The sequence below is a fragment of the Mycteria americana genome, chromosome 6 (assembly GCF_035582795.1).
Source record: "Mycteria americana isolate JAX WOST 10 ecotype Jacksonville Zoo and Gardens chromosome 6, USCA_MyAme_1.0, whole genome shotgun sequence".
NCBI classification, from domain to species: Eukaryota; Metazoa; Chordata; class Aves; order Ciconiiformes; family Ciconiidae; genus Mycteria; species Mycteria americana.
The window spans coordinates 15,799,415-15,811,588 of NC_134370.1; the positions used below are offsets into that span (position 1 = coordinate 15,799,415).

The following is a 12,174-nucleotide window of genomic DNA, read 5'->3' on the forward strand; positions in this document are numbered from 1 at the left end:
ATTGTAAGTAATTGGTTACAAGTTGAGATAGATGTGTGTGCTCTGTAACCGAGGATTGTTTTGATTTGAAGGCATTTTGAAACATGCAGGTTTTTTTTTTTTCTTCAGTTTGATGCAAATAAAGCTTTGTGGGCTTTTAAATTGTTGATTTATTGCTCAGATTAGTGTCTCTCTTGTTAGAAATCAGATGCAAGAAACAGTGAGTAAACAACAGCCAAAAGGAGACCTAACCTCTGCCAGTCCAGCCTTCTCCAGTCTACCAGAAAACAATTTAATTAATGTGATTAAGGTGAGAAAACACCAGTTGGTGTGGGAGGGGGTTTTGTGGGTTTGGTTTGGGGCTTTTTTGGGGGGGTGGGGTGGTGGTGGTGTTTGCTTTGTTTCGGTTTTTAGCAAAAACCCCGGTGTCTTAATCTAGTCCTGGGCATGTTTTGTGAGTAGATGCTATCCTGGGGTTTCAGCTTCACATTCAGCAGAGATTATTGCAGGCTTGTTGCAAACTTTAGAGTTTCCTGACTTCCATTGGCTTCGCTCACAACTGCTTAGTTCTGCTGCCTCCCTTTTCCAGCTGTGGCACTTTATGAACGTCTCTGATCCCTCGTGTAGAAGCAGCTATCCATTTCCGTGTTCCAGTGGAAATGGGAAGGGGAGTTGATGTTGGGTGGTATGATTTATGCTGCCTCGGTGTGTTAGTGCAGCTCTGAGGTATGCGATCCGTCCCTTTGCAGCACAAGGTGAATGAGGCAGGCGCTCATGGAGGGCAGGTGGAGCTGTGACTGACTCTTCTGTGGAAGTGAGCTGTTAGATCCATGCACTGTGTCTCGTGAGACCATAGGCTGAATGAGTGCTGGTCACACTTCACAGGCTAGTTCTCTGTGCTTAAAGGTTGTATGGTGAAAATACTGACTTTATAACTGATTTCAGAGTTCCTTGTGGAAGTATTTGAATCCTCCTAACATCATTTCTTTAGATATTTTTAACTATAAAATGACTTAGTTCAAGAGGAAGCACTCGGAGCATCTCCACTAAAGACAGAATACACATATCTTGATTCATTTGTGTTCTCATTTACACACACCATCCCATATTATAAGTAACCCATGTGATAATACTTGGGTGGGGAAAAATCTCTTGATTTATGTTTTCAGTATTACTTGTGTATTTAGAAAGTCTGTCAGTCTTTCATTCAGTTAGATGAGGATTATCTGTGCAGTGGAGAAAGATCTTTCCTACTCCTGTAATGTCCAGGGAATATTGCCGTTGTTCAGAAGATCAGCCTCCAGCAGGTATTAAAAAAAAAAAAAAAAAATAGAGTGCAGTTAGTGGGAGATGTTAGTACACAAGTGTTGCAAGAACAATGTATCATTCGAGGTGCATTTTAGTGTGAGGGTGGAAAACTTAAGTTTTCATCGTATTTTAAAATAAGCTAAAACAATTTCAGATTTTAATGCTTTTTATTTCTTTTAAAGTTTCTAGGTTTCTGTACAACAGTAATTCAAGGTGGATATACTGATCAAGAAATACTGCTGCTGCTTCTATTGCTGTTTAAAATAAGCTTGGAGAAACAGTTAAAGCAAATTCCTTTGATAGATTTTCAGTGCCTTTTCATAAAGCTTCTGATAAGTATAAAAGACTGGGATACAAAGGTAACTTCATAAATAATTTTCTTGTACTAGATTTATGAAACTGCAACTTAATTTTCAAGAAACTTCTGTTTTGAAGCTTTCATTTTTTTGACATATCAGAAAAATACTGCTTGAAAATGTAATATGAACAAATTGGGAGCTTTGGATTTGTGTGAGATCTAGGAGGTGGGTGGGTATACCGAGAGGGGTTTTGTCGCATGACATTATGCTTGTCTGTCCTCTTCTGCAAGGGGACTTCTGTATTGAACTTAATCTTATATTTACTAAAATAGCTGTATGTTTAAAATGGCTCTCAGAAAGAAAGAAGAAACGATTGCACTAAGCTGATAAAATGTCATTAAAAGCAATCTGATCGCAACTACCTACTGTAAAATAGTATTTGGCAGACTTAACTACAGGTGCAATGCAGAAATATCTTTATGCACATCATCTCTTATTAGATCAGTTCCTTTTACCATTTATGCTGTGTATGTTTCTAGGGAGTAGACGTGTACTCCTTTGCAAATAAAACAAATGCCCACCATATCCATTCTACAGTATCAGGATTTTTTGTTGTTGTTGTTCTTTTAAAGATGCCTGAGCTCTGCCTGGCAGTGAGTGAACTCTCCAGTCATCACCATAATCTCCTGTGGCTGGTTCAGCTGGTGCCTAGCTGGATAATACGTGGACGGTAATGACACCATAACATCAGAAATGCGTAGTATCATTAACAGCTAATTTATTTGTATCATTAGCAGCTGATTTATTTGTATAAGCTCAAAGTCTGATAAATGCAATAGGTATTACATGGTGCTTTAAAAAAAAAAAAGTATTTGGGTTTTCTCATATGTTACGGATGTATGTGCAATTCTTATTGTGTATATATAGCTGCTTGATCACTTCTGCTGTGAAAAAGGGTTATTTTACATTTTATGTGTAGTTTTCTGGGCTGCGGACTTCCTGGTACCCTATAGTAAAGAAAGACTTAACTTCAGATTCTGACATCCATCACCTACTCTAATGCTTGTCTGAATGACCAAAAATTAAATTTTCTTTGGGTGATTCATGTCTGCTTTTAAGTGTCAATCTGTTATGAGTTCTGTATCTTTGAAATGAATAAATTATAATGTACCTGAGCAAGGAGAAAGAATTCAGTCCTCAATTTCAGGCTTGGAAGCAAGCATCTAGCAGTGTTTACTTGTGCAGAAGAAAAGCTACAATGAGATAAGGGTACTTAAATTTTACTAGTCTCTTTACTAGTTTAATAGCACCTATATTCAGAAAATCCAATTTAATAGTTTTAGGCAAGTTTATGTCTAGGGAAGTCATGCATAGCCTCATACACTTTGTAGAAACAGTGTGGATTTAAGAAATTCTCTGGGAAATTAATTTTTTTAATTGTTTTTCAGGGAAGTAAGAAGACGTCTTAGCCTAGTGATAATTTCAAAGCTTCTTAATAAAAAGCATGTAGAAATACCTGATGACAGTGACAAGCAGGTACTGCATATATGTTGTGTGTGTAATTTGAAAGTTTAGAAAATATGTATATTATTGTTTGTGGTTTTTGTTTTAATACTGTAAGCCTATTTTCAAGAACCTTGCAAAATGACCAACTAGTAATTTTTAGTTTAGATTAGTATTAGAAGTATATTTGCACATGTGTGTAACCTGCATGTTCTGCAGCTTGTAAGTGCAGTATTGTTTATGTGCCTAAACATTCATTTTAGATTTTGGAAAGAGATCTATACTTCTTTCACTCTTCCTTTTGTGTTCATCTAGAGTCACTCTTTGTTTTTGTAGGGCTGATCTTTTATTGTGGCAATGTACAAACACTTTAGTTTGTGAATAGTCAAAAATTACCCAAAGCATGAAAACTTCCATTTTAATTAAAAATCCCTTTTATGTTCTTGTCTTAGTGGACAAATAATATTGTAGTGGTTCTTGGTTTCCAATTTTTCTGTTGCCAGTAAACCAGTCCAATTTGTTCATGTTTGTATCTGTAGATGTCTCTTCTGCACCAGTTTCTGGTGTACATGAAACCTTCTAATCTACTAAAGAAGATGAGAGAAGGACTGGAGCAGCAGAATGCCGATGGAGACCACCTGCATACAGAACTAGAACAGGAGGTATATAGCTGATAGTGCTCTTTTGCATTTGTCTTTTCATGCACCTTCTACAATTTTGAGAATGTTTCTTTTAATTTCTGTTAACTGAGGACAGTTCTGTACACAGAACTGTACATACACTATTTTGTTGCTGTTCATCTGTATAATTAAAATGTTACTCATGTTCAATTTTGATTATAGTCATGGAGGAAGGAAAGAAGTAGCATGTGAGGGAGGAAGCTGTATTAGGCTGTTTTACAAGCAGGGAAATAGTCAGATTTTCTGAATGGCTGTGTCACATGGATGTCTTGAGTCCAGTCTTCTGTAATCAGAGGACCATCCTACCTTCCTTCTGATGTAATCAGTGGAAACTGTTTGATGCTGAGCCAGACCTTCACCTGCAGGCTTCAGAAGGAGATTTATGAATCTTTTCTCATAAACAGATACTAGAAAGATGTAGTATTTCCATCCATCCAAAAATTGAATATTGGTTTGCTTATTTGAGTCTATCATGTAGACTGACTTTTAGCCAGTATTTTGATTTGGATGTAGGTGATGGGAAAATAAAGCCAACTGCTGAATTTAATTTTCAGTAATTAAAACTACAGAAAGTTTTGTAGATTACTTGGGTAACTTAAAGCAGTGTAATACTGTTTTAAAATGTTTCTAATATATAAATGTACTGTTTCAAATTAGTTATTAGGCAAATGTGTAGACATACTTGTCCATTGATCTGGCTGTTGGAAGAATCATTCCAGAAAGCAAAGATAGTGCTGTATCTAGCTGTGAAGAGTTATGACTGTGCTTTGACTGCTAAAGCTCTTTTGATTTCTCTCCAGGCATACTACCTAATCTACATCCTCCTTCATCTAGTCAGTGAAGCTAGTTTCTTTGATGTTGTAAATTCTAATCAAAGGGTAAGTAACTTCAGTGGCTAGATCTTTAGATTTTAAAAGACTATTTATCATGCATACTTGGTCTATTTTGGTGTGAGCTATCATGTGATAGAAGATCAGCAGCGGATAATAGCACTGGGGGAAACTTTTGTTCTGGGGCAAAGTAAATGCAGAAGAGCTTTCTCTGCACTTACTGCAGAGGAGGAAACCTCTTCTGCATTTATGCAGATGGAACTACCTCAAAACATAAGGCTGTGGATCAGCAGACATTTATTTTATTAATCTTTCTCAGAAAGTAACTGGAGATTACCTCAACACAGAAATTCTATTAATTCAACACAGAAATGATCCTATGAACTTTTGAAGTAGGGTTGAAATTTTTCAGTCTAGAAGACAACCATTTTGAAAATATCCAGTAAAATACATTCAAGCACATCACGGTTTTCTGTGCTGGAGTGCAGCCATGCATTAAGTGAAAGTTAGGGTTGTATCTCTTCTCTGTAGTGATAGTTCCTTTGTGCCATGTGATGTGAATGTCTGTTAAGTAATACCTCCTGCTTAGCCTTTCGGTAATCCTGTTCAGATTTCTGTGATCATTTGCTGAGAGTCGCTTGCTGCGATGTGTTTGCGTACCCCTGCTGCCCCATGGAATCACTCTTGGCTTTTAAGAAATCTGTCATATGAACTGTTTGAGAGAGGTAAAGCAGTAATGTTTCATTACATTTTGGGGCTTAAGTGTCTCGGTTTCCTACTCCATGCAAAAAGATAACCAGAGTGTAATCTGAAACAAAATCATCTTTGGTAAAGAAAGTAATTATATTGTGATGATCTTTCGAGATTTGTTTTTTACAACTGCCTTCCTGAAGATCTGTGGAGAGCTTGATCTTTTTTTCTTTCTTTTTTTTTTTTTTTTTTTTTAAATGTCTCTGTATTTCTTAATGAAGAAAGAGTCGAAGAAAGAGTCTGTTATTCACTGACCTGTTAGCCATCAAGTGGCAAGAGGGGTGTGGCTGAATATTGTGCAGGCTAGACTTTGTATAAAACAGTATGACTATTTCATTTCTGGTCCTCTTCCGGTTAGATGGGGTAAATGGTCATGGTCTTGAGACACCAGCAAATGTTTATAAGTAGAATTTCAGCATGTCTCACCTGTTCGGCAGAGCGAAGCCTCTTTGCAGCTATTCAGTGAGGGATTGAAAACAGGAATTTTATGAAGAAATTCACAGAATGTAAAAGATCTTGGGAGCCATTATCAAGAGATTATGAAATTGCAGAACTGCTTTATTAAAGTAACCAGAAACTTAGAGAGAAATAAAAGATCAGTGCATAAACTTTGGATATGTTTTACCTGCTCAGCCAATTCCTACAAAGGAAAATTACCTGAGGCGTCATTACTGAAAAGGTTCTTTTTGTCTATTGTAACTTCAGAACTTTTCCGCTGATAAAAGATCTGAATGGCACTGCGCTTGCTACTTTGGGGACAGAAAGGATTTACAAATTAGCGTAGGAACTTTAAAATTTGTGATGTGTAGCTCTGCTATACTTTGAAACTATTTTTTAAAGCTCTTGGACCTGGTTTATTGGGTGCATACCAGCAACTGATAGAGGATCTTGCGATCTTGTTTTCTTTCTTTTCCCCCTTCCTCGCTGTATATTTCTTAAAAAAATTCAAACTGAAGCATATAATTTTAAAATTAAAATAATATTTGAAGAAAGCTTTTAGTTTTGGTATGGAGGATTTAAATAGCTGTACACTTTTGTCTTTATTTAGCAACACTTACTGAAGCTTTGTGGTGCCTTAGATAAGCACATAAAATGTGATATTAGGGAAGATGCAAGGCTGTTTTATCGAACTAAGGTAAGACACGTAAGTTGGGTTTTTTGTTTGGTTTAGGGTGGTTTTTAGTGTTCTTGGTATGTGTTGTTCCCTCATCCAGACCTGGAAATGCTAAGAGTTCCTCATGGGTTTGTTTGGTTTTTTTTCTGGTTTCTCTGTCTGCATCGTGTCTTTGCATGTACATAAATACATGCCCATTTTAATGCACTGAAAATATTATTTTTGCTAACAGGACTCTTAACAACTCTAAAATGTGAGCTTGTCTTCCTTTTAGCCAGGCATCTCAACTCTTAGACCCACAGGGTTGCTCTGTTTCTTTTCCTGGCAGTCACTGATAGTTGACTCTACTTTTAAGAGCAGAGGCTACATGCAGGGCCGGATACAGAGGACTGAAAAACTAGCCTATCTTGCATGTGTCTCTTATTTTCAACGTAATGAGTTAGTTAAAAATGTTGTGGATTTAAGCCAACAGTGTATGTGATGTAGCATCAAGCTTGGATAATTGCCTTTCATTTGCTTTGTGGTGTGGGGCTTACTAATGATAGTCCTAATTTTGTGACTTTCACGCTTTGCATGCTGTCATAGCAAGCCAAATCAGATCAGTGAAAAAGTGACCAACCTCAACTTTGAAAAGCCTTGGCTTCTTCAGCTTTAACTCAAACATTTGCAGTTGTGTGCATCCTTACCTCTCAAGAAGACTTTTCTTTTTTTATTCAGCCAGATTACTAGCGCATGGATCCTTTTAACAAGTTAATTACTCTTGCCTTGGATTTTTGTATCTTGGGTCACTTTCACTTTTGTTTCTGTTGCTCTTGCACTGAGAAGGGAAAATCTTACTCTGTTTTTCCCCGTCACTTCATTTGTGTAATAGTACAGTAACTTCCAGAGGACGCCACTGTGCTGGGTTTTAACACAGCATATGAAGCAAATCTCAGTTCTGAATGGCTTGGATTAAACACCTGCTCGTGATTGGTTATGAAAAAGCATGGTTTTATGTATAAGGAATTCATTTCAAAAGCAGACAGTGCTGCATAGTTGGCTTTTGTGATTGCAGTTGCAGGCACCTTTTCTAGGTACAGTCAGACTTGGGGTAACAAACCTAACTCACCTGAAGGATGAGGTGTGTGTTTGGAGGCCAGAGGTTTGCGTGCTGATTCCAAACACTTAACATGGGGAGTCATGCGCCTGTAATGTGTTTGTGTGGAGTACCTGACTTTGAATTCAGAGTCCCAAATTACAGGGATCTGGTTGGAGTTGAGGTGGTGATACTTTGTGCCAGCTGTGAAATTGTTCCCTCTCAGTAAACCTTGGGTGTTGAGTTATCCGGGGTTTTATGGATTTGGGGCGGGGGGAGTGTCAGGGGGTATGATTTTTGGCTTTTTTAACATAAACGGCTAAACTAATCAATCTGAATTTGCAGGTAAAAGACTTAGTTGCTAGGATATATGGCAAATGGCAAGATATGATACAAACCACTCGGCCTACTCAGGTACTGTAATGAAACCTTTTTCTCTCTTTTCATATTGCAGGGTGCATTTAACTCATTTTTTAGCATTTGAAAATAGCATGTTCTTTTAAAGATTTTTTTTTTTCTTCATAAATGGCATGGCTGTGGAATACACTTAGATGTATTAGAATAGATTTTAATTAAAATTCTTACTTTGCTGGCTTCAATAAAACCAAGATTTCATCTTTATCCTTAAAAGTGCTGCTTTTGTCAATGGCTTGCATAATACACTGAAATGCTAGTACTGAGTCAAGTCACAGGGCCTGTCTCTGATTATAGTTATTAGCAGATGCTTCGAAAAGGACGTTGGGGCAGGAATGCAGTGATGTGCTTCCTACTGTAGTCTGGCAGCATGTGACTTGGAGACTACTTGAGTCCAAGGCTCTATCCACATACGTTTTATGGCTTTTGATAACTCCTTTCCCTTTGAATGTGCTGAATTTCAGGCAATGATTAGGAAAAGCCTTTCATGCTCTTTAAAAGTATGCAGTCGTAAATAATGTTGTGATTAATCTTTCATTAATATTTGCCTTCATGATATCTAGCTGGCCTTTGTGGAATAGGTGGATAATTTCTACTGATATCCAGAGTTCAGAGCTGTTTCTTCCAGTCTAGAGTTGTGAGGTTTCTTTTGTAACATGATCAGGCCAACTGTTTGGGTCCTTTCTTGGAATATAAAGCTACCTGTCTTGGAAAAGCTTAGCTTTCCAGTAATGTAGTTATCACTTACATAAAATTTAAATTGTACATATATGCTTAGTATTGATTTCAGTTAAAAATTGTGTAATCAACCATTTGTCTGTAAAGACTAGTAATCGCTCCCAGCAATGTGCAAAAAAGACATCGTTTGTAGTGTGTGTGACATTTCTTTTTATAGAGGGGGAAGGGAATTAGACAATGACACATGGCTGCAGAAGCTACTTAGCAATTGATGGAAGTTGATAATGATGCTGTTCTTTCAGAGTTGTTTTTTCAGAGGTACTTGGAGTTGATTCACATACAGGGAAACTGGCAAGTGTTTCTGAATTAAATTCTAGGGACTTGCAACACATTGTGGTGATCTCAAGCTAAGCACTTGCCTACTCTACTCTTTACTTCTATCATTGGTTTTCTGACTTGTTTACTGTTTTGTTTTTACTCTTTAGGGAAAACTGCATGACTTCTGGGAGCCAGATTCATGAAATCTTGCCTAGTTCAGGGAAAATAACAGGAAAAACTCAAACCAGGGAAGATGTAGAATGAATGGAGCTTCACCTTGGTTAGAAAAGAAGAAATCAGTCACCTGATTTAGAACTTGAGCTTGATTCAGGCAAATACTAGAAACAGAAGGACCTAATTTGATTAACATTGCTTTTACTACAAATACACTACTTCTGAAAAATTGAAGTGGGTAAACTGAAAAAAACCCCCAGCTATTTCTATAGCCCTGTCTGAATTGCCTAGAGATATTTTACCATACTGAAAGCTGAGGGAAGTTTTCTTGTTTCCATTGTTAATCACAAGACATATTTGAAAACTGTATGTATTAGTTTTCTTGCCAGCACACACCTGCAAGCATTGTTTTAGGATGGCTGGGAAAGAGCTGCCCTGTGACATGGAATGTGAGTTCAGAAACAGTATTAGACCTCCCCTGATGCGAGCAGGTGAAGAAGTGGTTCAGAACTGGGCTGAATAACAGAGTTGCTTGCCCATGTTAGTCTGCAAAGCAGAATTGATATGATCCTCCAATGTCTCGAAAAAATACAAAATACAGCAGTTGCATGTGAACAAGTGGCTGCTCCCGTGTTCACCTGAGGGCAGAAACAGAGCTTAAGGGTGGCTGTGCCCAAACAAGTTAAGTGGATGCTTCTTTGCTCTGTGGTTGTGTTTTATCAAATAACAAAATAAATTTGTTATTACAGTGATGCATTCATTTTAACTTAACTTCCTCATCTTCAGACATAAATTTATTTATGCAGTGAATGTGACTGCACAGGAAGTGATTCTATAAGACCAAGTTATAAATGAGATCTTATTATACCTGTAGTATTGTTGTACTGCTTTTTAAGAAACAAGTACATCTATATTTGTTATCTGGCTTCAGCACTTTCTCTAAATGGAGAAAACACTATTCGTAAAATATAAGCTCAGTGGAGATTTGGGGAGATGAGCATTTGGCCACATATGTAAAAGCTGAAAGCCGTATGAGGTCTGAATTCCTTTGTGTGAAGTCTTGCCGCACACGCAGTATGTGCGCAAAGCTCCAAGAGCTGTTTGTGAAATAATAAAAAGAAGATGTGATCTTCTTTTCTGCTCTCTGTGCAAATGCCATCATTTAAATCTTACACTGTGGTTTGTCTGTAGGATGTGTGTACAAATGAAGAGAAAGTTAACGTATTGTGTAGAAGCACCAACTGGGACTCCCTTAACAGGGGGATTTTTAATAATATCAAAATGTGCGTTTTATAATACTGTTTCCTTTTAATTTTTGTAGGTTACCCTGTCTTGTCTTGTATGATAAATTCCCTACAACTTTCCAAGATGAGAATGTAAAATAAGGCTAAAAAACCCCCCCCAACAAACAAAAAACCCACAAACCCTTCAAATTTAAGTATTTATATTACATATAAAGGAAGTGCTATAGAATGGACACATGTCTTACGGGAAAGGTATTTTATTTGCAAATTCATATTAAATGTTTTGTCTTTCATTTCAAGTGTTAGAAAGTTAGCCTAAGACTGCAGCGTCTCTGTGCCCTTCGCAGGATAATCAGCTTATCTTTGTTCAAACAAAAGTTATGCTCGTGGCATTGTTCGGGGGCGAGGAGGGGGGGGAGAAAATCCCTTTTTTTTAATCTCAACATGTTATTTAAGAATTGGAAGAATCTACCTCAAAGGGTATCTATAAAACTAGAACTGCTTTAGGCTAAAAAAAAAAATTACGTGGTGTTAATATAGTTATGACAACGCCATCTTTTGCTCTGCCTGTCTTTGATAGTGTATCAACTTTCCCTCTGGTAGCCGTTGCTTACTATGTTGAATATATTGTATGTAATTTCATTAATGTTTGTATTTTTTTCTCACTAATGTTGTATAAAGTTTAAAAAAATTGCAGAATATGTTTACTGTATGTAATGTGTATATATTTTCTTACCATGTAAAGTTGAAGTTGCTGTCCTGTATATTTTGGAGAAGGAAAGGGGAGGGGTTTAGATGAACAGCTTTTGTACTGCAGTTCAAAGCACATTGAAACTGCTGGTTCTTTTTTCCAGATGAAATAACCACTTTGATATTTACTTTTATTTAATAGAACAATGAAAAAATAAAACCAGCCATGCTTTTCTAATTAAATGTCCCTAACAGGCATGCCTCAGCTCTGTTTCACAAAAAAATGGCTGCGGGTCCTATTTTGGTCTTAGGGCACATGTTGTAGTTCTTGAGTTCACAGCTGATTAGCTTACTATAAATGGAGAAGGTCTTGAAGTAATTCTTAGCTCAGCCAGTCCTGTGTTTTCATGCTTAATGCCTGTGTACACATTCTGGCATTTTCCCTCTCTCTCCCCCTCCCACTTTGTCTGGACTTTTCTTCCATCTGTTTTGTAGCTGAGTAGTAATTCCCCAGTTGCTCAAGTCTAGACGTGGGTTGAATTGGAGCTCATCAGTATCCTTACAGAGATGATCCCAAAGCATCGCTGCAGAGTCTTTACAAGGGGCTGCTGAGCGGAGCGCTGCTTCAGGACTCCTGGATATGAAATAGCAAACCTGCTGCTGTTGTGTTTTGCCGACTCATTTACTGGCCCCCAGCCAGAAGTTACAGGCATTGGAAAAGGCTGTTTGCACAGTAAATGTCTTAACTGCTTTGGCTGTCTTCAGATAAGCATTTTGCACTGAGGTTTATCTGTTGATATTATGTTGGCTGTATTAAGAGCCATGTTATTTCATTTCATGTGAAATTAGGTGCACTTTATTGCCGTAATCACAGACAAAAAATTAAAGGCTGACTATAAAATATACATTTGTGGCTCTTTGCCTTTTTTTTTTTCCCTGACAAGTCTCTGTATGGCTTCAAAAAAAACCAACTTCTGGCTTTAAGGTGAAGAAACCTGCCAGTGAAACTATTTGCACATCTCATATTCTCACTGTTCCTGTTGTGGAACTTGGTAATGGATGGGGATTTCAGAAGTGATTAATGGCTCGCAGGTAGGTCTGGCTGAAGGTCAGTAGGA

General features: G+C 37.4%; 1 protein-coding gene across 5 annotated transcripts in view; it reads left to right on the forward strand.

The window, feature by feature from the left end:
• The window catches only part of SLF2 (SMC5/6 complex localization factor 2), a 35,804-nt gene extending 23,845 nt beyond the window's left edge, over nt 1–11,959 (forward strand). For 4 of the 5 annotated variants that reach the window (XM_075504657.1, XM_075504655.1, XM_075504656.1 and 1 more), the window contains 9 exons: nt 181–289; nt 1,470–1,646; nt 2,219–2,316; nt 3,035–3,122; nt 3,629–3,751; nt 4,570–4,647; nt 6,398–6,484; nt 7,884–7,952; nt 9,116–11,959. In XM_075504657.1, the coding sequence (XP_075360772.1) occupies nt 181–289; nt 1,470–1,646; nt 2,219–2,316; nt 3,035–3,122; nt 3,629–3,751; nt 4,570–4,647; nt 6,398–6,484; nt 7,884–7,952; nt 9,116–9,151 (865 nt within the window). In that variant the 3' untranslated portion in view covers nt 9,152–11,959. The remainder of the gene's footprint in view (nt 1–180; nt 290–1,469; nt 1,647–2,218; nt 2,317–3,034; nt 3,123–3,628; nt 3,752–4,569; nt 4,648–6,397; nt 6,485–7,883; nt 7,953–9,115) is intronic. The other variant, XR_012776139.1, reaches the window with a different exon arrangement.
• Nucleotides 11,960–12,174: the final 215 nt, after the last annotated feature.